The 26,664-nt window shown below is 33.7% G+C and overlaps 1 protein-coding gene across 4 annotated transcripts in view; it reads left to right on the top strand.

Moving 5' to 3' along the window:
* The window catches only part of tutl (immunoglobulin superfamily member turtle), a 478,391-nt gene that overhangs the window by 444,708 nt on the left and 7,019 nt on the right, over positions 1–26,664 (top strand). For all 4 annotated transcript variants that reach the window (XM_075296786.1, XM_075296784.1, XM_075296785.1 and 1 more), the window contains one exon: positions 8,666–8,903. In XM_075296786.1, coding sequence (XP_075152901.1) covers positions 8,666–8,903 — 238 coding nt within the window. The remainder of the gene's footprint in view (positions 1–8,665; positions 8,904–26,664) is intronic.

The raw sequence follows: 26,664 nt of genomic DNA, 5'->3' as shown, positions 1-26,664 counted from the left end.
TATCAGTCCATAATTATATATAGCCCCCATATAAACCGATCACCAGATTTGACCTCCAGAGCCTCTTGGAAGACCAAAATTCATCTGATTCAATTGAAATTTGGTACGTGATGTTAATATATGGCCTCAAACACCCATGCAAAAATTGGTCGATATCGATCCATAATTATATATAGGCCTCATATAAACCGATCCCCATATTTGACCTCCGGAGCACTTTGGAAGAGCAAAATTCTTCCCATTGGGTTGAAATTTGGTACGTGATGTTAGTATAGGGTATCCAACAACCATGCAGGAATTGGTTCCTATCAGTCCATAATAAAATATAGCTCCCATATAAACCGATCCCCAGATTTGACCTCCGGTGCCTTTTGGAGAAGCAAAATTCATCCGATCTAGATGAAATTTGGTACGTGGTGGTAGTATATGATATTTAACAACCATGTGGGTTGCAATTTGTGGATGACAGTCTTTCGTAGAAGTTTATACGCAATCTATGGTGGAGGGCACATAAGATTCGGCCTGGCCGAACTTACGGCCGTATATACTGGTTTAATATTCGAATCAGATTCGTTTGCTATCTTCTACACGACCAAGCAAAAAGAGCTTCCAAAGTCAATAGTTTGGATCCCCTATTTGTGATCCGGAAGTAGTGCAAACTTGGATCATCTCCAATGAATTTTACATAAGCTTTCTATAGGACGGAAGTACTCCTTTGTGGATCCTTTGCTTTGGTTTAGAAGATGTACCTTGGAAGTTCATTTAAAAAAACTTTAAAAAAAAACAATTTTTTTTCTCCAATTTCACTTTTAATTTTTATCAGTATATCTTTTATGTTTTTTTTTTTGTTACGGTTTTATTTTCTTATTACATAACTTTTACAAATTGAAAAATTTCTTCGCTTCCACCGGTCATTGAACCTGGGTCTGTTGGTTTTTTTCTTATTTTCGGCATATATTTTTATATAAATATATATTTTCCATTTAAAATCAACAAAAAATTAAAAAATATCCTAATTTGCAAAAGCTTCTCAAAAGATATTCCATGGAAGTGAAAAAGTCAAAAGGCTCAGATTCAAATCCCAGAGGGGCTGAAATTTAATTTTTTTCATATTACTTTTTTTACTTTTTTATTGATTTTCTATTTTTTCTGAAATTTTATTGTCCAAAACTAAAAATTTCATTTAAAATAGCGCACTTTCTAATAACATACTTCTCCAAAATGACTGCAGGGGAAGTTGAAAATATTGATGGGGAATTCCGGGATAGGCTTTAAAAAAATGTTTGTAGACTTGTCCAAAAGGACTGCATTGGAAAAATATTGAGAAGGGATTCCGGGATGCGCTTTAAAAAAATGTTTGTGGAACAATTTCCAATTTTTTTGCTGGGCAATTATGCTGACAAAGCAATTACACACCACTTTTCATACAATGGCACCGTGGTGCAACGGTTAGCATGATCGCCTTGCATACACAAGGTCGTGGGTTCGTTTCCTGCTTCGACCGAACACCAAAAAGTTTTTCAGCGGTGGATTATCCCACCTCAGTAATGCTGGTGACATTTCTGAGGGTTTCAAAACTTCTCTAAGTGGTTTCACTGCAATGTGGAACGCCGTTCGGAGTCGGCTATAAAAAGAAGTTCACCAATGTGGTATCACAATGGACTGAATAGTCTAAGTGAGCCTGATACATCGGGCTGCCACCTAACCTACAATGGCCAAGCGCAGTCTTGATATGATCGACAATTTGGTATTTCTTAGTGCCAACTATACTGGAATAGTCCAACGGATTGAGATTCAAAGATTTTGGTTGTCATTGTGCGTTAGAAATGAAGCAAAAAGAAGGTTCCTTTTTAATACATTCTTGGTTAACATGTGCTAAGTGCGGTGGAGTCCTCTTGGAATGTCCACGGTCTGTGTGTGAAATTTTTGTCTGCCGAGGGCTCGATATGGTCTATAAAACTTTTTTCGTTTGTAACATACATTTATTTTTCGGCACTTGACTTCTGGTAGCCAATGGAAAAGGTCTTACGGTACGGTCACACTGGGCAAATATTTGACAGAAATCGAAAAATGATTCGTCCCCAAAGACAAACCAGCAAACCTTTTTAGCTCATACATCACGATAAAAGTATTTTTCAAAAATGCTAAACAGATATTTCGAAAGTACTCCTGTAAAAAAGTTTGACACTTGTTTTGGGCAAATATTTGCCTAGTGTGACCATACCCTTACACTTTTCTGACCTTCGATAGTTCTAGTCCAAGATCATTTTTTAATATGCGTTGCATCCGTTCTCGCAATATGTTGAGTTCATGAGGAAATCATTTTTACCACTGCTGACTTGATTTCGATGAAATCTGGTCTTCACTTTAGGGAGCATTTCTGGTGTTGTTACCTTTTTCCACTTTACGTCTACAGAAAAGAGCAAAGCTAGGAAAAAATAGAAGATTTATGTACATTTAAATGGTGGAGGTTTCTAACGAAAGCCACTTGTGGTTTTACAGCCACACTTTGACTTGTATACCATCACGAATAACTTTATTTTTGAATGTAATAGATCGAAATGCTTTTATATGCTTGTAAACAATAAAACGAACTATAATTGGAAAAAATTTATTATCAGTCAGGTGAGTTTTTAAAAATGGTTGCACTCTGATATTGGCTGCAATACATATCATCCACCCTATGGAGGCAAACCGTCATTTAGGCTCACTTAGACTATTCAGTCCATTGTGAAGTGGTGAAATTCTCTTTTAGTTACGAGTGCTGCCCGATTATTGTTTAGCTCATTGACAGTTATCCTCCTTTTTCACATTACGGCGAAACCATTTAGAGAAACATTTAGACTCAGAAATGTTATCGACATTACACAGAAAAAAATTAGTTTAGACCTCAACCACAAAAATTAATCGATTCAATTAATTTTTATTTGAAAATGCATTGATACTATTAATTATTGTAATTGGTAATTGTTTCTATTAAAAAATTTGTTGGACCAATTAAAGTTTTAATTGAAAAATATGTAGAATTCAACTACGATTTTAAGTGGAAAAGTTTTGGTGATATTTTTTGTGAGTACAGAGAAGGAATAATCAACTTTTGGGAAACTTTTTGGTGATCGGTCGAAACTAGGATTGACCCGTTTGGCACGCAGAACTTTTGCTCACCCAGCATCAAAACGCTCTTTCATTTTGTGTCGCATATTTCCGGTCCAATCAACTAATTTGGCTTCTGGAGCATTTATACCACAAAATATTCATCCCATTTGTATGGAATGTGAAATCTGGATGTATTTCAGGCCATTTTTGTATATCTAAATTTATTTTGTTTTTTATTTCAGTGATCCTATCAAAATTACTTAGCGTTAAAGGTTTTTCATTCGAAATCTAAAGGCTCCCACCAAATAGGAATTCCTATTTTCGATAAATATGTAATAAACCATCGATATGTTGCAACATATCCATAAGAATTTCCATATATCGCAAAAATATAAAAATTGAATTGACGCTTACACACATCAATATAGGGACAGAGAAATTAATATTGAAAATTAGCTGGCATATTTGTTTATTGATCAACATGAAATATTTTAGCCCATTGTTATATTTGGCTCTAAGGTATTTGCTTTTATTTTGCCTCAACTTGACCATCAATATTAACAGCCAACCTAATTTTCTCAAATTTACAAATTATTGAAATATTTCCATGCAGAGATATTGTATATCATGCATGCCATTCTATTATCCTTGTTCAACCTCTTGAGGCATTAATTATAGCTTTACAGTGTGTGTTTGGGGGAATGTAAGCCAATGTGTGCTTAGGATAAATAATGAAATGAAATCCTTATAGAATTATACGTCAAAAAAAGAGTCAATGGACTTAAAACACACACACACTGATGCTTCAATTCATATTTGCCATTCATCCTTATAGTAGAATAACTCCATTAGAAAAATCACTTATTTTTGAAAGAAAAAATATGTATATTCATAATTACAAAAAAAAAATACACAATAAGAAAAATGTATTAAAATAGAAAATTATAATTTTAAAGTTGGTCAAGGTATCACAATGAATACATAATTCGAGAAAATATGATTATTATACTAATTTGTTGTAATAATCACACAAAATTCCATAACAAAATCGGCTACCTATGAGTTAGGTTTAGAGGGAAATTTGCCACAATTTCATCCTTGACACTTTTGTGCAACTAAATGTCATACTCTTAATATTTTATGTCAACTTTTTACTATATTGTGCCCTTTTTAAATATTCTTTTTTTTTCATATGCAAAGTTTTAGTAAAATTTTGAACCCGGACCAAGGTTGCCACTCGTGTCAAAAATAAACTTTTAAGAAAATTCTACCAAAAATGTACTAAATTAAAAAAAAAAGTTATCATAATTTTACTGTTCTAGAAAATTTGAAAAAATTTTATTTCTCTGGAAAATTTGGTAAAAATGTTATTCTCTGGAATAAAACACTGATACTTCATATTTTCCATTCATCCTGAAAGTAGAATAACTCCATTAGAAACATCACTTATTTTTGAAAGAACAAATTTGTATATCCACAATTACAAAAAATAATACACGAAAACAAAAATTTATTAAAATAGAAAATTAAAAATTTAAAGTTGGTCAAGGTATCACAATGAATACATAATTCAAAAAAGTATAACTATTATATTAATTTCTTTTAATAATCACTAAAAGTCCATAACAATATCAGCTACCTATGAGTTAGGCTTAGGGGAAAATTTGCGGCAATTTCACCATGGAAACTTTTGTGCAACTAAATACAATACTGTTAATATTTATTGTCAACTTTTTACTATATTGTGCACATGTTAAATATTTTTTTTTTTTTCAAATGCTATTATTTTGTAAAATTTTGTCCCCGGACCACAGTTGTCACTCGTGCCAAAAATAAATAAACAAAAATTTGACGAAAATTCTACCAAAAATGTGCCAAATTAAAAATATATATATACCATAATTTTATTGTTCTAAAAAATTTGACAAAATTGTATTCCTCTGAAAAATTTTGTAAAAATTTTATTTCTCTGGAAAATTTTGTAAAAATTTTATTTCTATGGAAATTTTTGTTAATATTTTATTTCTATGGAAAATTTTGCCAAAATTTTATTTCTATGGAAAATTTTGCCAAAATTTTAGTTCAATAGAAAATGTTGTCAAAATTATATTTCAATAGAAAATGTTATCAAAATTATATTTCTCTAGAAAATTTTACCAAAATTTTAAATCTCTAGAAAATTTTACCAAAATTTTAAGACCAAATTTTATTTAAATAGAAAATTTCGCCAAAATTTTATTTTTCTAGAAATTTTTGTTAAAATTTTATTTCTATGGAAAATTTTGTTAAAATTTTATTTCTATGGAAAATTTTGCCAAAATTTTATTTCTATGGAAAATTTTGCCAAAATTTTATTTCAATAGAAAATGTTGTCAAAATTATATTTCTCTAGAAAATTTTACCAAAAATTTTAAATCTCTAGAAAATTTTACCACAAATTTTAAATCTCTAGAAAATTTTACCAAAATTTTAAATCTCTAGAAAATTTTACCAAAATTTCTAGAAATGTTTGTTAAAATTTTATTTCCATGGAAAATTTTTGTTAAAATTTTATTTCAATGGAAAATATGGAAATTTTACCAAATTGTAACCAAATTAAAAAAAAAAATATATCATAATTTTATCGTTGTAGAAAATTTGACAAAATTCTATTTCTCTGAAAAATTTTTTAAAAATATTATTTCTCTGGAAAATTGTGTAAAAATTTTATTTCTCTAGGAAACGTTGTCCAAATTTTATTTAAATAGAAAATTTTGTTTTTCTAGAAATATTTGTTAAAATTTTATTTCTATGGAAAATTTTGTTAAAATTTTATTTCTATGGAAAATTTTGCCAAAATTTTATTTCTATAGAAAATTTTGTCAAAATTTTGCCAAAATTTTAATTCTATAGCCAATTTTGCCAAAATTATATTTCTCTAGAAAACTTTAACAAAATTTTAAATCTCTACAAAAAATTTTACCAAAATTTCAGATCTCTAAAAAAATTTGCCAAAAATTTATTTTTCTAGAAAAATTAGTTAAAACTTTTTTCCTATAGAAAATGATGCCAAAATTTTATGTCTATAGAAAATTTTGCAAAAATTTTATTTTTATAGAATATTTTGCAAAAATTTTATTTTTATAGAATATTTTGCAAAAATTTTATTTTTTTTTAAGAAAATTTTGTTAAAATTGTAGAAGTAGCACAAAATTATCAAAATCATTTCTTTAGAAAACTTTCTCAACATTTCTTTATATATACAAAATTGAAGTTCCTCTTAGTTGGAGAAGAATATTTTGAAAAATCTACCAAAACATCAAGAATTCTACCAATTTATCAAATAGTAAAATATTTACGTTTTTTGGTAGAATTTTACCAACTGAGGCAACTGTGATCCGGACCCCTTTAAAAATAGGGTGTGGTTCTTTAACATAAAATCCAACTTTTGCGCATTATAATATTGAGCACCCTCCACATGAGTCTTAGAAATATTGGTCTTAGACCCCATAAAGTATATTATTCTTGGCCGGGTGTAATTCTATGTCGATTTAGCGATATCCTTACGTCCATCCGTCCGTACGTTAAAATCACATGAAGTTTCGAACGAAACAAACTATCGACTTTAAACTTAGCACAAGTAGTTGTTATTGATGTAGGTAAGATGGTGGTGCATATTGGCCATATCGGAACAGTTTTAGTTATAGCCCCCATATAAACAAACTCCCAGATTTGCCTTGCGTAACCTCTTCGAAGAGCAAATTTCATCAAATTCGTTTGAAATTTGGAACTTAATTTTAGTACATATCCCCTAGGGAGCCACCGTGGTGCAATGGTTAGCATGCCCGCCTTGCATACACAAGGTCGTGGGTTCGATTCCTGCTTCGACCGAACACCAAAAAGTGTAGACGTGTAGACGTGACACGAAATTGTCGTGACTGACGCGTGAGTCACGCTAATGTCAACTGCGTGAGTGTGATTGAGCGTGATTACCAAACCAGATGTTGTGCGTGAGCGTGAGTCATGAAAACAATTCTTCGTGAGTGTGTGTGAGTAACGAATTTCGGAATAATACGCTCACGAAAATAATCCCACCCACGGACATAAAACGCTTACGAGTTGAATTCATTTACAATTTTAGTGACACCTGGGTTGTTAAGAGTTTAATAATGCTCTCGATTTTAATCATGCTCATGTTTTCAGACACGTCGCTAAGGTAAATTACTCATAAAATTATTCAAGAGTCACATTTTTTGTGAGTCACGATATTTTTCGTAAGTCACGACATTTTTCGCGAGTCACGATATTTTTTGTGAGTCACGACATTTTCATGCGTGAATAGAAGTTTCGTGTTCGTGACTGTGCGTGAGTCCTACCAAACAATATCGTGCGTGAGTAAGATTTTTTCCGTCGTAAGTGTGCGTGAGTGTGATTAGAATATTACTCACGTGCACACCTCTAGTTTGTATACGGTCTCTAACATTCATGCAAAAATTGCTCCATATCGGTTCATACTTATATATAGATGCCATATAAAGTAAATAAATTATAAAATAAATTCCAAATGATCCGTTTGAAATTTGGTACGTGGTGGTAATCTATGGCCTCTGACCATCATGCAAAAATTGGGCATATCGGATCAACAATTATATATAGCCCACATATCTACCGATCCCCAATTTGACTTCTGCATAGTCATGGAGAAAAACATTTCAATCGATCTTAAAATTTGTCTCTCTAATTACCGTGCCAAAATTGTTTCACCAACGATATATGCACAATGTCAATTAGAAGTGTAGTAAAAAATATGAATATGTATAGTTTCAATATTATTCAAATATTTAGTTTCAATATTAGCTTAGGTCGAAAACCTTTGGTGCTACTACCTATCTCATTTAATATCATAATTTATTATGGTTTCAAATTCTTTAATAAATAAATAAATAAAAGTTTCAATATTATTCAATTTTTCAAAATATTAGTCAATATTATTCAAATTCTATTTATAATCTGTAGATTTATTTTTATCGCTTTCAAAACTGACTTTACATAAAAACTTAGCTGAAACGTTTATTCTTTGGTGCGGTGGAAGAACTATATAATTTTCGAAAAAAAAAATTATGATGATTCTAGTTGTACTAATAAACTTCAAAAGCTATTATATTATAGGAATTGATTAATAAAATTTCCCACAGTGTAACGATTAACCGAAAAAAACCGAGTTATTCCAATTTCATATGTATTGCTCTCCATATCTGCTTGTGACGGTACACGCTACCATACACATACATACATATGTATTATGTTCATTTATGTATCCTTTTTCCTCTGTATACATATCTCTAGCTTGATCTATCGCTCTCTGACTGTCCATAATCTTGCATAATTATATAGACTATATTACATACATATTTACATACAAACATGCATAGCTATCTATCCCTAATAACTACTAGAACTACCACAACCCAAATACATATATATACGATGATGTTGGTGTATTGCTATATATATGATTTATATGTGTTTATCATAAGGATGGCTAAATACTCCACAAAAAAAATTAATTGTAGAAATAATTCGTTTACAGAGTTCAACATGGTAGCTTGCAGGATAACGGATGCCCGTAATATAGCAGCAAATAATCATCATCTTCATCGTCCACATCATCTACAGCCACAGCCACAGCAGCAGTCACAACAGCTACAACAACAACCACATAATCAGCATCAGCAACAACAACAGCAGCAGCATCATCATCATTTACAACAACAAATGCATAATCGTAATACGGGCTCGATTTCCGCTAGTCAAGTGCCTTTAAAAAAGTAAGTAAACCAACCAACCATTGGATTTTTACGTACACTCTTGTATCCATCCCTGCCTTAAGGGTTCTAAATACCATGTTTCTATTTTAATTTATTTATTTCTCTTAAAATATCCTTCATTCCACTTTTGGTTTTGGTATTTTTATGTTTGCTTTCATTAATTTGGTATGTATTTTAAAATAATTCTTTTTTGGTATTTAAGTTTAAGTTTTTTTTTTTTCATATTTTGATCATTCGTTTTTCTCGCATTTCTTTTGTTATGGTATTTTGGGTTATTTTTGTTGGCATATTAATGAAAATTTGTATAAAGGGAATAGGTATGAGCGAAATTTATTTATTTTAGTCTATAGAAAGAGACTAAGAAGTTTTATAGCTTACTATAATTTTCTTATACAAATCTAAAAAAAAAAATATTTGTGGAATCATACCAAAAATATTCAACTTCAATGAATTTTATCGACATTTGACACTTATGAGAAGTTAATTTTAACGTGCCAATACAGCAAATTAAATTTTTCCACTTTTTAGAGGGATCCTCTTCTCAGAGGTTTTGGAGGCGTTCACTGTATTATTATGGATATATCGATATCCTCATTCCAGAGTACGCTAAGTCGACTTAGCATTTTTTGATGGAGTTCGTTGTTTTTTATTCGAATTGGTGTGAATTACGTCCTCTCAAAAGTTCGAATTTATTGGATACTTCTATCAAAAGTTATGGTTAATATTGTACGTAGCTTGTGACTAGAGTTTTAAAAATTCCAATCCAAAAAGCGAAAAAGATTTGTTCGATCAAAAGTGGTCTAAGTCATTTTTAGCCATGTCCTATTATCACTATTTTGAATTCGTACATACTAAAACAAGTAAGGAAAGTAGGGCGGTGCCGACTATAAAGGGTGATACGGTCAAAATTTGGTCAAGGGAAAACGCGTGTAAATCGGTGAAATCGTTTATTTAAAAAATCAAATTAAATTTCTTTTTCAAGTTCAATTAGTATAAAATTCAGGAAAAATATTCAGTTAGGCTTTCGCTTTTCCAAATCCGAATTGCCGGGCCTCACGCTTGACACCTGCCATCAGATTTTGTACAGCCACCTTGTCCACCTTCTTCGCCGCAGAAAGCCAGTTTGCCTTGAACTGCTGCTCGTCCTTAGCAGTTTTTTTTGGTCTTCTTTAGGTTCCGCTTGACAATAGCCCAGTATTTCTCAATTGGGCGGAGCTCTGGCGTGTTGGGAGGGTTCTTGTCCTTGGGAACCACCTGCACGTTGTTGGCGGCGTACCACTCCATGGCCTTTTTACCGTAATGGCAAGATGCCAAATCCGGCCAAAACAGTACGGAACAAACGTGTTTCTTCAGGAAAGGTAGCAGACGTTTATTCAAACACTCTTTCACGTAAATTTCTTGGTTGACAGTCCCGGAAGCTATGAAAATGCTGCTTTTCAAGCCACAGGTACAGATGGCTTGCCAAACCAGATATTTTTTTGCGAACTTTGACAGTTTTGTGTGCTTGAAAATACCTTTCCCCTTCCTTTTGCCGTATAAAACTCCTGTCCCGGAAGCTGCTTGTAGTCGGCTTTGACGTAGGTTTCGTCGTCCATTACCACGCAGTCAAACTTCGTCAGCATCGTCGTGTACAGCCTCCGGGATCGCGCTTTGGTCGTCGTATTTTGTTTATCATCGCGATTTGGAGTCACTACCTTCTTGTAAGTCGATAGTCCGGCTCGTTTTTTGGCTCGATGCACGGTTGTAGACGATACACCCAGCTTATTTGCGGCATCTCGGAGAGAGAGGTTAGGGTTTCGGTTGAAACTAGACGATACACCCAGCTTATTTGCGGCATCTCGGAGAGAGAGGTTAGGGTTTCGCTTGAAACTACCGGCAACTCTCTTTGTCGTCTCAGCGGCTTCCGGTTTTCGATTTCCCCCCGATCCAGGCTTCCTGGCTGTCGACAAACGTTCCCCAAACACTTTAATTACATTTGTAACGGTTGATTTGGCAACTTTTAGCGATTTTTCCAGCTTTGCGTCCGAGTAGCTCGGATTTTCGCGATGCGCGAGCAAAATTTTGATACGCTGCTCTTCTTGCTTGGTCGGCATTTTGACAACTGAAGAGTGAATTCCAAAATCAAAATAGGAGCAACATTCTACACCCACACACCTTCAAAATGAGGGGTGTTCAGGTTTTTTAAATGCAAAATTGAAAGAAATACGTCAAGTTTATATTGACCAAATTTTGACCGTATCACCCTTTATTATACCCTGCACCACTTTGTAGATCTAAATTTTCGATACCATATCACATCCGTCAAATGTGTTGGGGGGCTATACATAAAGGTTTGTCCCAAATACATACATTTAAATATCACTCGATCTGGACTGACTTTGATAAACTTCTACAAAATCTATAGACGGCTAATGCACTAGGGTGGAACACAATGTTAGTAAAAAAAATATGGGAAACATTTAAATCTGAAGCAATTTTAAGAAAACTTCGCAAAAGTTTATTTATGATTTATCGCTCGATATATATGTATTAGAAGTTTAGGAAAATTAGAGTCATTTTTACAACTTTTCGACTAAGCAGTGGCGATTTTACAAGGAAAATGCTGGCATTTTGACCATTTTTGTCGAAATCAGAAAAACATATATATGGGAGCTATATCTAAATCTGAACCGATTTCAACCAAATTTGGCACACATGACTATATAACTAATTGTACTCCTAGTGCAAAATTTCAACCAAATTGGGCCAAAACCCTGGCTTCTGGGGCCATATAAGTCCATATCGGGAGAAAAATATATATGGAAGCTATATAAATCTGAACCGATTTCAATCAAATTTAGCACACAAGACTATACTACCAATTGTACTCCTTGTGCAAAATTTCAAGCTAATCGGGATAAAACTCTGGCTTCTGGGTCCATATAAGTGCATATCGGGCGAAATATATATATATATATATATATATATATATATATATATATATATATATATATATATATATATATATATATATATATATATATATATATATATATATATATATATATATATATATATATATATATATATATATATATATATATATATATATATATATATATATATATATATATATATATATATATATATATATATATATATATATATATATATATATATATATACATATATATATATATATATGGGAGCTATATCTAAATCTCAATCGATTTCAACCAAATTTGGCGCGCATAGCTACAATACTAAATCTACTCCCTGTGCAAAATTTCAACCAAATTGGGCCAAAACTCTGGCTTTTAGGACCATATTAGTCCATATCGGGCGAAAGATATATATGGGAGCTATATCTAAATCTGAACCGATTTCAATAAAATTTTGCACATTTGACTATACTACTAATTGTACTCTTAGTGTAAAATTTCAATCAAATTCGGCCAAAAGTCTGGCTTCTGGGGCCATATAAGTCCATATCTGGCGAAAGATATATATGGGAGCTATATCTAAATCAGAACCGATTTCAATCAAATTTTGCACACTTGACTATACGTCTAAGTGTTATGTTTGTACAAAATTTCAAGCAAATCGGTATAAAACTCTGGCTGCTGGGTCCATATCAGTGCATATCGGGCGAAAGATATATATGGGAGCTATATCTAAATCTGAACCGATTTCTTCCAAAATCAATAGGGTTCTATTCTGACCCAAATTAGAAACATGTGCCAAATTTGAAGACGATTGGACTTAAATTGCGACCTAGACTTTGATCACAAAAATGTGTTCACAGACAGACGGACGGACGGACGGACGGACGGACAGACGGACATGGTTATATCGAATCAGGGACCCACCCTGAGCATTATTGCCAAAGACACCATGTGTCTATCTCGTCTCCTTCTGGGTGTTACAAACATATGCACTAACTTATAATACCCTGTTCCACAGTGTGGCGCAGGGTATAAAAATGTGGGAAACATTTAAATCTGCAGCAAAAGAGTATTTATTATTTATCGGTCGATATCATTCCTCCAAGTTTTCGGCAGAGCAGTGCGATTTTAAAAAGAAAGAAAGTGTTCATCATTTTTAGCAAAATCAAAACAACCATATATATGAGAGTTCTATCTAATTCTGAACCGATTTCAACCAAATTTGGCGTGAATAGTAAGAATGTTAATTCCCTGTGCAAAATTTCACATAAAACGGATTACAACTTTGACCTCTGTGATCATGTGAGTCAAAAACGGGAGCTATATCTAAATCTGGACCGTATAATTTCACGTAAATCGGATTACAAATTTGACCTATTTGGTCATATGAGCGTAAATCGGACGAAAGATATATATGGGAGCTATACCTAAATTTCAACCGATTTTAACCAAAATTGGCATGGATAACCAGAACGTAAATTCTACTCCCTGCACAAAGTTTAAAGCAAATCAGAGCAAAACTCTGGTTTCTGGGGGCCATATACTCGTAAGTTCATATCAGGCGAAAGATATATATGGGAGCTATATCTAAATCTGAACCTATCCCAACCAAATTCGGCACATTTTCCGACACTAACAATTGCACTTCTTGTGCAAAATTTAAAGAAAATCAGGGTGAAATTCTGGCTTCTGGGGCCATATTAGTAGAAATCGGGTGAAAGATATATATATATGGAAGCTATATCTAAAACGGAACCGATTTCTTCCAAAATCAATAGGGTTCCATTCTGACCTAAAACAAATACTTGTGCTAAATTGGAAGTCGATTGGACTAAAATTGCAATCTAGACTTCGATTACAAAAATGTGTTCACAGACAGAAGGACAGACGGACACGGTTAGATCGACTCAGGGGCCGGCCTTGAGCAATATTGCGAAAGACACCATATGTCTATCTCCTTCTGAGTATTGCAAACATATACACTTACTCATAATACCCTGTTCCACAGTGTGGCGCAGGGTATAAAAATATTAAAAAATCGATATTGCGACTGTAGAATAATTAACTTTTTGAGTTTTCGACTTTTGAGTTGAGGTCATCCACTTGATTTGTGTGGCGCAGGGTATAAAAACTATGACTACAGACGAATTTCTTACAAATATCTCGAAGATATGGCTGAGCAGTTTAATATTGACCAGCTATTGGTGTTGAGCCGCAGGAATCTACCAACAGTTGATTTAGCAAGTTGACAAGGAACTACCTTTAAGGGAAAGGCAATGGAATCTGTACTTTTAGTTAACATGATATCACAATGGATTGAATAGTTTAGTGATCCTGGATATTCTAGCCCTATTACATCAATTCAATCAACAATTATATGTAATGATTCACAATTATATTTCATTCCAATACTCTCGCTTATTATGGTTGACGTCAAAAAAAAAAAAATAATTTTGCTTATGCTACCTAAGTACCTCATTCAAATGACTTGCGTGTTTTTAATATATTCCTATCCACTGCAGTCCTTTTGCTGGCATAGTATAATCGATACAATTTATTATGGCATTCCAAATGATTTAATCCGGCATCATTAACTCTCCGTACATATCAAATGTCCATGCAATTGGGGGGAATTAGTTCATCGAGCAGACAAAAAGAACAGACGTTTATTTTCCCAAATGCTCAGTTAACAAATTTTATGCCCTTTTTGTTTGCTATGTTACGATGTCTATTAAATTATTTTAATGATGGTATTATTTTTTTGTTTTGTGTTCGTTTCTTTTCTTTTGTTTTTAATTGCATCATTAATATCTCCCTTTTTGTGTGGGGGTTTCCACAGACAAAGTTTCCCATGAGTATGGTTAATTTTTGCAAATTCGTTATTTTCAGTTCTTCGGTTCAGACTTAATGCCCTATTTATATATATTTTTTTGTTTTTCTCTTCAAAACAAACTTTTCCATTCATCCACAGTGTGTTAACCTTGAAACATTTTTCTCTTTTTTCCCCCCTTCACATTCATGTACATATTTCACCCTGAAAAAAATAAAAACTTTTTCACTCATTGGTACAATTTCATCATTTAGCAATACTGATCATTATCGTGATTATGAAACTGTTTTCATAGTTCCAGGTCCATCATGTCATAATCAAAATCGTAAGGCTCTTAAAAATATTATACTAAATTATTAATTAGTCTCATTACCGTAGATAATATAAAAGAAAAGTTTTGTTGATGTCATAGTCTATAGTTTATGTTTATAATTTAGATATATACACTTAGTTTACCCTCATGTATATTAGAGGGGGTTGTACTATTACAGTAATTGATGTGTCATTGTGGAAAATTGTAATGTTGCATTTTCACCACGTCTCGAAATAATGAAATTCAAATAATATGAACGGACATAACTAGACTGACTCAGAATTTTACCACGACCAATATTTTATTGTGTTACAAACGCAATGACAAAATTAATATATCCCCCATCCTATGGTGGAGGGTATACAAATAGTAATCCAAATTTAACAAGTGATTTTTTTTAAGTGTCAAACGAAACTAGTTCTTATAAATCCAGAAACTGATGTGGGCTCCATAAGTAGAAATTTTTATTCGGGAAGCTTATCATTTGAAGCGATCAGCTTGGGAGAGTGTCTGTCATCAAATCAACCTGAAAGTCTATATTTTTGTACCCACCACCATAGTATCGTGATGGGTGGAGTTTGTCATTCCGTTTGTAACACATCGATAACGGCGCTATTATCCTGCAATCAGATTGGTTTTTTATTTGCAGGCAGGTCAAATTCGAAAATGGGCTATATCGGTCGAGGTTTTGATATAGACCGCCTATAAACCGACCCCCGATATGGGATCGTGGGCTTGTAGAAACCGTAGTTTTTATCCAATTTACCTCAAATTGGAAATCTAGAGGTATTTTTCGATTATAAAAAAGGTTCGACGAAAATGGTGAGTATCGGTCCAGGTTTGGTATAGCCACCATACAGACCGTTCTTCCGATTTTACTTCTTGGGCCTTTAGAAACTGTATTTTCTATGCAATTTGCCTAAAATTTGAAATCTCGAAGTATTTTACGACCACAAATAGGTGTGCCATATAGTTTTTATCGATCCATTTTTTAAGGCCTCCATATAGACCGATTTCACTCCTTGAGGGTATAGCAGGCGCAATGATCATGAAAATTGCTTGAAACTGAAAGTAAAATTTTCTTGTAATTATTCAAAAAATGTAATTTACAGAATTTAGATTTCAAATCATGGCCTTATTTCATCATTTTCTTGCACACTTACACGAGATGTCTATGATTCCTTTAAAACTCAATCAAAATTGGTTCTTACAAATCCCGAATCTGATCTAGTCTTCATAGATGGAATCTTTAAAGTTATCTTCGGGAACCGTATTGGTTGAACTGATCTGCTTGCGAGAATATCTGGTATGAAATCTTATATATTTCTTGATAATATTCACTACGAGGAAGAGTTTCCAAAGGAAACTATTATATTTGATTCATGGTGGTGGGTATTTCAGATTCGGCCCGGCGGAACTTACTTGTGTTTCGTTCACTTTTTGATGCCATACAATTTATTCTTTTCTTTTTCTTTTGAAAGCATGTAAATAATAAAATGAATTGTTATTGGTATAAATGTTTAGCATGCCCGCCTTACATACAAATGATCGTGGATTCAAACCCAGTTTCGACAGTTGGTTTATCCCATCTCAATAAAACTGGTGGCATTTCTGAGTGTTTCCAAACTTATCTAAGTGGTTTCACCACAATTTTGAAGGCCATTTGGAATCGGGTATAGAAAAGTATACATATATACGGCCGTAAGTTCGGCCAGGCCGAATCTTATGTACCCTCCACCATGGATTGCTTAGAAACTTCTACAAAGACTGTCATCCACAATCGAATTACTTGGGTTGTGGCAGACCTTGCCAATGGCAAGGTATATTAAAACTTCTTAATATCGTCTTCTAAATTGGAAGTTAGTCCATACGGGATATATATTAGGCAAAAAAATCAAGATTAACAAGTACACAGAAAAAAATTTCACGAAAATTTTTCCAATTAAAATTTTAATTGAGTTCTAAAAAATATTCAATTAAAAATAAAAAAGAATTAATTGATTCAACAAATTTTTTAATTGAAACAAAAATCAATCTTAAAACCTAATAGTATAAATTCATTTTGTAATTGGATCAATTAATTTTTCAATTGACCTTCAATTAATTTTTAATTGATACTATCAATTCTGTGATTGAAGATATTTCAATTAAAAAATTAATTGGATCAATTAATTTCGAGATTGAACCAGAAAAAAAATTTTTTGTGTGTATATACGGCCGTAAGTTCGGCCAGGCCGAAGCTTATGTTCCCTCCACCATGGATTGCGTAGAAATCTCTTCTAAACACTGCCATCCACAATCGAATTACTTGATTTGCGGTAACGATAGCCCATGGCAAAAAAATTTCCATAGACAAAATTTTCCATAGAAATTAAATTTTAAAAAAATTTTCTATAGAAATAAAATTTTGGTAGACTATTTTCGGCTCGAGCGACAACCATGATTATGAACCGATGTGGACCAATTTTATGTGATTGGAGATTGGCTATATATAACTATAGACCAATATGGACCAATTTTGGTATGGTTGTTAGCGGCCATATACTAATACCACGTTCCAAATTTTAACCGGATCGGATGAATTTTGCTCAAGGAGGCCAACTCTGGAGAACGGTTTATATGGGGGCTATATATAATTATGGACCAACACTGGCACGTTTGTTAGAGACCATATACTAACACCATGTTCCAAATTTCAACCGGATCGGATGAAATTTGTTTCTCTTAGAGGCTCCGCAAGCCAAATCTGAGGATCGGTATATGGGGGCTATATATAATTGTAAACCGATGTGGACCAATTTTGGTATGGTTGTTAGCGGTCATATACTAACCCCACGTTCCAAATTTGAACCGGATCGGATGAATTTTGCTCCTCCAAGAGGCTTCGGAGGTCAACTCTGGAGAACGGTTTATATGGGGGCTATAAATAATTATGGACCGATATGGACCAATTCTGCACGTTTGTTAGAGACCATATACTAACACCATGTTCCAAATTTCAACCGGATCGGAATTTGCTTCCCGTAGAGGCTCCGCAAGCCAAATCTGGGAATCGGTTTATATGGGGGCTATATATAATTGTGAACCAATGTGGACCAATTTTTGCATGGATGTTAGTTATATACTATATACTAACACCACGTTCCACATTTGAATCGGATTGGATGAATTTTGCTACTCCAAGAGGTTCCGGAGGTCAAAACTGGAGAACGGTTTATATGGGAATTATATATAATTATGGACCAATATGGACAAATTTTAGCATGATTTTTAGATACCATACACCAACACCATGTACCAAATGTCAGCCGGATCGGATGAAATTTGCTTCTCTTTGAGGCTCTGCAAGCCAAATCTGGGGATCGGTTTATATATAATTATAGACTAATTTTTGCATGGTTGTGAGATATCATATACTAGTATAACGTACAAAATTGTAACCAAATCGGACGAAATTTGCTCCTCCAAGAGGGTCCGGAGGTCAAATCTGGTGATCGGTTTATATGGGGGCTCTATATAATTATGAACGTATACAATTTTTGCATGGTTGTTAGAGACCGTATACTAACACCACGTACCAAATTTCAAATGGATCGAATGAATTTTGCTCCTCCAAGAGGCTCCGCAAACCAAATCTAGGGGTCGGTTTATATGGGGGCTATACGTAAAAGTGGTCCAATATGGCCCATTTGCAATACCATCCGACCTACACCAATAAAAACTACTTATGCCAAGTTTCAAGTCGATAGCTTGTTTCCTTCGGAAGTTAGCGTGATTTCAACAAACGGATGGACATGCTTAGATCGACTCAGAATTTCACCACGACCCAGAATATATACTTTATGGAGTCTTAGAGCAATATTTCGATGTGTTACAAACGGAATGACAAAGTTAATATACCCCCCATGTGGAGGGAGGGTATAAAAAGGGTGGAGGGTATAAAAAGCTAGTTAGTTTCTAACCTGATATAAATTTTCTATTTTCGCCCTAATACGTATATGTATGTGTGTATGCACACATTTGATTCCTTTTAATTTTCGCATATAATCTATAGTGTGAAATTGAGAGAGCCAGAGCTAGGGTTCCAATTGGGGGCTTGTATATGGGTGCATGTACAAGTATTTGTATATTTTATTTTGATTGGCTGTCTAAATGTTTAGATGAGATAACAATTATATATACACATATATACTGACATATATTTTTTTTATTTTTATTATTTTCATAATATATGTATTCTTCTTTTGCTTTTGTTTTCCTCACCTTACTCTCTCTCTCTCTCTTATGTTAGCATTTATTTATTATTCATGAATTTTAAGAGTTTTGTCGCTCTTAGACATATGAGTGATATATAATTTACATAATGTTTTCTATACGCTTGAATGATATACATACATGAGAGGACTTTTGTTTAATAGTTTATGCAGAAGGACACAGAAGTGTATAAGATAAGAAGAGAAGTTTAACGTGTGATGATAGATGTTTAATTAAAGAGGGAACAAATTGACTTGATTTTATTTAATTGGTCATAATTCTGTGTCTTGGTGCTAAAAGGGCCAATGTCAAAATATTCAGTTTTGATAATTGAACTTGAATGTTATAAAAAAAAACTATTTTAACTACAGCAGCCACTGTTTCATTCCATACGTAGCATATAGAAGATGATTTTCTTACCTTCGTTTGCTAAATAGTAAGGTTAAATGTCTACAGTTGACGTTTATAAAAGGGCCAAAGTAGGCATTGGCCCCTTTAGCATTAAGTTTTATAGATGAGTTCATAATGACATTGGCCAGCTTTACGCTTATTTAACCCCTTCTGGGTAAAATTTAAGATTGACTGTTTTATAATTATGAAAGAGAGCAAAAAAAGAAATCTAATGGAATGATTAACTAAAAACAGCAAAACAAGAAAACTAATATGCAAATCTATGAATTTCAATAAAATAATAACGAATTCAGTTTTTGTTTATTTTTACAATAACATCCCAAAAAAATTTGGAAGTTCTTCCAGAGGAACAACTTTAAAAGCACTTCCAGAAGATGTACTCCCAATGATGTTCTTTATTTTATCTACACAGGAAGTTCTTTTAATTCAATTTTTTATAATTTGCTTTTTTCATATTTTTAATGGGTAATGTTAACTTTTTTGTTAACATTACCCATTTTCATACCTAAAGCGGGAAAAGCCTCTCACTCGAGGGCGAAGGATTTCCGACCAATCAGCTTATCCTCATTCCTACTTAAGACTCTGGAGAGGATGATAGATATTTATCTTAGAACTAGCATCGATTCAAGGTTGTTCTCGAAAGGACAGCATGCATACTCGAAGGGCAGGTCTACTGAGACCGCACTACATGAACTAGTCAGCTTTATTGAAAGCTCACTATCTGTCAAAGAATACACAATCGTGGCGTTTCTAGACATCGAAGGGGCGTTCAATAATGTCCATCCGAGCTCGATATTAAATGGACTGACAACTCTGAATGTTGATCCATGTATACTCAGGCTGTTAGACGAACTGCTAATGAAGAGACGTATTTCAGCCACACTAGGACAAGCAAACATACAAAGGTATGTGAACAGAGGCACTCCCCAAGGAGGAGTTCTATCACCTCTTCTTTGGAATGTTGCTATAAATAGCCTTCTGGTTACTCTAGAAAAAGAAAGGATAAAAGTGGTGGCATACGCAGATGATGTGGCTCTGGCAGTCAGGGGAAAATTCCCATCCACAATCAGAGATATTATTCAGAGGGCCCTCCGGATGACTGAGAAATGGGCGAAAGACAATGGTCTTGGGGTAAATCCTGCAAAGACAGAATTAGTCATGTACTGCAACGATCGCAAAACTCCCACGGTTAGGCCTATTTCCTTAGGGGGTATTGAAATTCCCTTTGGTGAATTTGCAAAATACCTTGGCGTTATTTTGGACAGGAAGCTGAACTTTAAGCTTAATATTGAAGAAAGGGCGAGAAAGGCAACTGTAGCTTTGTACTCGTGCAAAAAGGCAATAGGAAAAAAGTGGGGACTGAAACCAAAAATTGTGCATTGGCTATACACGGCAGTGGTTAGACCTATAATGCTATATGGTGTTGTAGTCTGGTGGCCGGCACTTCAGAAACCGACTTGTTTAGATAAAGTTCAGCGTATGGCGTGTTTGTGTATTTCAGGCGCATTCAGCAAGACAGGAACAAATTCCCTTAATGTCGTGCTGCATCTATTGCCTTTAGACATTTTGGCCAAACAGTCAGCTGCAACAACGGCTGTGCGGTTGCGCGAGCTATCGCTGTGGTCGGAAAAAGTTTACGGTCACAGTTCTGTCCTCAAAATAATGCCAGATGTGCCTAACGTAGTGGATTACACTTTGGCGAGTCCACTTTTCGACAAAAAGTTTGAGACTCTAATCCCCAACAGTGAGGCGTGGTGCACACAGACCCCGGGGAATAAAGAATATATAGATTTCTACACTGATGGCTCCAAATTGGATGGACAAGTGGGGTTCGGAGTATATTCTAATGATCTGGAACTTCGAATAGCGAAAAGATTACCTAATCACTGTAGTGTTTTTCAGGCTGAAATATTAGCAATAAGAGAGGTGGCGAATTGGCTGAGAAGTAATGTTCCAAAAAATGTGGGCATTAATATATACTCAGACAGTCAACCTGCAATAAAATCCTTGGACTCTGTGTTCCTCAACTCGAAAACGGCCATCGACTGCCGCAAATCTCTCAATGAGATGGCTGAGCAGTACAATATTCACCTAATATGGGTGCCTGGCCATAGGAACATACCGGGGAACTGCGAAGCGGATGAGTTGGCAAGGCTAGGGACTACCTTACATATTCCAGGGGAACTAGAATTTGTTGGTATGCCCCTAGCTACCTGCAAGCTCATGCTGCGTGGGAAGGCTGTTATGATGGCAAATGTTCGATGGGAGAATTGCAAGGGTTGTAACGACACCAAGCAAATATGGCCCCATTTCAACTTAAACCGCACACTAGATATGCTAATGTTCTCGAGACGTCAGATATCACTCCTGATATCTGCTATAACGGGTCGCTGCCTGATAGGCGATTTTGCAAAAACTATTGGCGCGAAGTATAATGACTATTGTATGAGCTGTCATGATGCGGAGGAAAAAGAATCAATTAAACACCTCTTGTGTGAGTGTCCTGCATTTTGTGTAAAGCGCAAGCAACTTTTAGGAGCATATAGCTTCAGATTACTGGCGGATCTGGAAAACGTTAACTTAAGCAGTCTGCTACTGTTTTTGGAACAATCTGGTTGGTTCAACAAAGAAAAATAATCAAGAAGGTTCAGCGGTTAAAACTAGAAGTGCCCATATGTAATAGGTACTTTTAGTTAATGTGGTATCACAATGGACTGAATAGTCTAAGTGAGCCTGAATCTTAATCGGGCTGCCACTTTAACCTAACCTTAACCTAACCTAACTTTTTTGTTTCAAATAGGTTAAAATCAGAGTAAGAATTCTTAAAATGGTACAAATTATTTCAATTTTTTCGAAAAAAAAAATGCTAAATCCAATCTGAAAAATTGTGAATTTTTGAAATTTTTTGAAGTCAAACGTTTCAGACAAGCGTTAGAATCCATTAAAAATTATAAAAAATTATAAAAATTATTTATTTGACAAAATATCACAGAAATTTTTAATTTACATTCAAAACATTGAATTCGGATCACACCTAAAGAAGTGATGCAAATTCAGTGCAACGGCTGTTGAAATGGAGGACTTCCGTCCTATGACATGCCCATGTTAAATTCATCGCTTCTGTATCAATTTTGCACCACTTCCGGATCCAAAAAGAACATTTTCATTACTTTTTTGGCGACGCTTTTTTTTTTGCTGGGATTATTATGTTATATTATTAATTTTATAATAACCGTTTACTTTTATAATAACATTAAATAAAACTCATTTTGTGGTTAAACAAAAATATTTCGTAATTTTTAAATAAAAAAAAACATATTTTTTTATAAAAGTATATATATTTTTCTAAATTATTGTTATTAATTCAGTTACATTTTTATTTGTAAATAAAAAATAGTGAATCTTAAGAAAAATGTCAGTGTTCCAAAACTGGTGATTTTTGTAATAGTGTATCAGATAGATATGTGTGTGTGTTTTTTTTTTGTACTGTATTAAAATTTATCATAATTAGTAAATGTTTCTATTGCACATTATGAGTAAATCATTGTCAATTGTCATTGGTATTAAAACAACTTGAGTTATTTAATTTTAGGTCAGTTTTTGAACTCCTTACAATGAAATATTTTTCATCTAGATTCTAATTTTAGTTTATGGGTGAGTACTAAGCTCGAGTTTAGCCGCTAAAATGAAAACTAAATCAATAAAAAAGGCATAAAATTATACATCTTTGTTGCAAATTTTATTATAACTTGATGGCGAATAGCCCAAAGCAGATTTTCACAAAGTTTGTTTTCCTTAAAATGGATTATTAAAGAAAAGTAATCGTGAAAAAATGACGATTTTAGTGGCTAAACTCGAATTTAATACCCACCTTATGGATTAAAAGTGTTCACATTTGCCGTGGAGTGTGTAAGAATTATGATTATTTGTACGAATTTTGACAAAACTCGAAAAGGCAATGTACTTAACGCATTATTTCCGAAATTTTTTTCACAAAACTTTTCAATTTTATTTCAAAATTTTAAAAAAATGTCTTCAAATTTTAAAAAGTTTAACACCCTAAACTAGGTGTCGAAAGAACGGAGCTAATGTCGTCATTTTCGAGGCAAAAATCTGAATTGTCCAGTTTATGAGTAAAAAATCATTAAAATGGCGATAAATCGGCAAAATTGGCATCCCTGATTGTGATACTACATTAACTAAAAATACCTTTTACATCTAAATGCTTCTAGTTTTTTACCGATGAACCAACTCTATTATTTTCTTCTGTTGAACCAACCTGATTATTCCAAAAGGATTAGTAGACTGCTCAAGATAAAATTTTCAGGTCCGCCAGTAATCTAAAGCTAAATATGCTAAAATTCGCTTAGGACTTACGAGTATATAAAATGCAGGACACTCACACAAGAGGATCTCTTTCTTCCGCCTCATTACAGCTCATGCAAATGTCATTATAATATACTTCGCACCAATAGTTTTCGCAAACTCACTCAGTGTTAACAAAAGCATACCAACAAATGATAAGGAAGTTTCGAGCCTTGCTAACTTATCGGCTTCGTAGTTACCTGGTATGTTCCTATGGCCGGATACCTATATATTGTGAATATTGTACTCCTCAATCATCTCGTTGAGAGATTCGCCAACTGCCATATACTGGCCGTTTTCGAGTTAAGAAACACAGAATTCAAAGATTTTATTGCAGGTTTACTCTCCGTTGGACCATTACTTCTTAGCCAAGGTATCAAACATCTTTTATTGCGATATTTCAGGCTCAAAAACACTACAGTGATTAGGTTATATTTTATATAAAACGTTTATTCTCCGGCGTCTGTGTGGACCACGCCTCACTATTGGGAATTAGTGTTAGAGTTTTCTTGTCGAAAAGCGGTTTGCCCAGACTGTTATTCACTACATTTGGCACGACTGACATTATTTTGAAAACCGAACCATGGTTGACTGAGTTTCTTTCATGTAAAAATACTCATTTTTAAGTCGAATCGCCTAACTATAAAGACAGACCGACTGCATTGAAAAGTTTATCGGCTTCTGGACAAGGAAAAAAACTTTATATAAGACAAATACGTACTCTTTTCTAAGCAAAATTCGTATTCGTATTTTTCAGTGTAAGTAATCCTGAAATATTGGGCTGTTACTATACCTAAAGTAAACAAAACAAAAACCCTAAAATTATGAAACCAACAATTGCCAACTTTGTTATTTTTTTTTTTGCAACTTATTATATTTCGGAGATACGACAATAAAATATTGTTTTTTCAAAAGTCATATTAGTACATCCCCATCAAGCAAACGGTTATATTAATGCACTGCTGTTATCAGTTCTCCCTAACAAAATAAAATCTTTTACTATAAATGAAGAAAATATATCAATTTCAAACCCTCCGCCATCCATATGTAATTTACTTTGGTATCTTTCTCTCTCTCTCGTTTTTAATTAAAAGTTACTTTCTACTAATTGTTTCATTAAGGCAACAAAACAAAAAAAATGTAAAACTTTAAAAATTCAAATCAATTTTCTTAATGGATCTTCAAAAACTTAAAAAGGAATTATTTGCGGCTTACCTTTACCACTTAACATTCATCTACATGAACTCCAAAGCCATTTCTCTTACTCACACACATTTATCCCACTCTGAAATATATCAACTAAATGAGGATTATTTTTAAATTCCTTTGTGTGGTTGTGGTTACACTTTGTGTCAATGTGTGTGTGTGTGTGCGGTTATCGGAATATTTGTTTAACTCACACATATGTAATATCAAAAAAAAAGCTGATCATATATCAAAAGCAAGACATACTTCATACTTTTGCTTAATTTCCTACAAAGGTGTAATGAAGTAAGGGAGCTATTAAATATGCCAAAAGCAAACACCATGAAGTTTTCTTATGTAAATAATCTCTATTAAATGTTGTTGACTATATAAATATTTCCTAGATAAAAAAAACAATTTAAAAGGAATCAATCACCAATGACAGGAAATATATTAGATTGCTTTTTAATATTAGAAAAAATTATATTTATTTTTAAACTCTCAAACTCGTTAGCAAAATTAAATAAATATCTAAAATAAATGAAAATAAAAATCAAATATAGCGAAAGTTCGGCTGGGTTGAACTAAGAAGATCTAATAGGATTTACGATTTCCATTTTATGGATAGCAAATTGATGGATATACGGACAGGTTTATCTTAATTATTAAACCGATGTGATAGATAAATTTAAATAAGATTGGTAAATAAATAAGAGTTTGAGAACATAATTATATAAATCAAGCGATATGTACACTGAAAAAATTTTGTCGTAAGGCCAAAGATTTCATATGCTTAAAATACTAATGCAAATTTCGAGAGAAGTTCACCAATGTGGTATCACAATGGCTGCCACCTAACCTATCCTTCGCTTAGCATAGAAGACGAATTTCTCCGACATACATTTTTATACCCTCCATCATAGGATGGGGGTATATTAACTTTATCATACCGTTTGTAACACATCGAAATATTGCTCTAAGACCCCATAAAGTATATATATATTCTGGGTCGTGGTGAAATTCTGAGCCGATCTAAGCATGTCCGTCCGTTCGTCCGTCCGTCTGTTGAAATCACGCTAACTTCCGAACGAAACAAGCTATCGACTTGAAACTTGGCACAAGTAGTTGTTATCGATGTAGGTCGGATGGTACTGAAAATGGGCCATATTGTCCACTTTTACGTATAGCCCCCATATAAAGGGACCCTCAGATTTGGCTTGTGGAGCCTCTAACAGAAGCACATTTCATCCGATCCGGCTGAAATTTGGTATATGGTATTGGTATATGGTATCCAACAACCATGCAAAAACTGGTTCACATCGGTCCATAATTATATATAGCCCCCATATAAACCGATCCCCAGAATTGGCTTGCGGAGCCTAAACGAGAAGCAAATTTCATCTGATCCGGCTGAAATTTGGTACATGGTGTTGGTATATGGTCTCTAACAACCATACAAAAATTGGTTCACATCGGTCC

Source organism: Haematobia irritans, chromosome 2, assembly GCF_050003625.1.
Source record: "Haematobia irritans isolate KBUSLIRL chromosome 2, ASM5000362v1, whole genome shotgun sequence".
Lineage (NCBI taxonomy): Eukaryota > Metazoa > Arthropoda > Insecta > Diptera > Muscidae > Haematobia > Haematobia irritans.
This window is presented reverse-complemented; position numbering and strand designations above follow the sequence as displayed.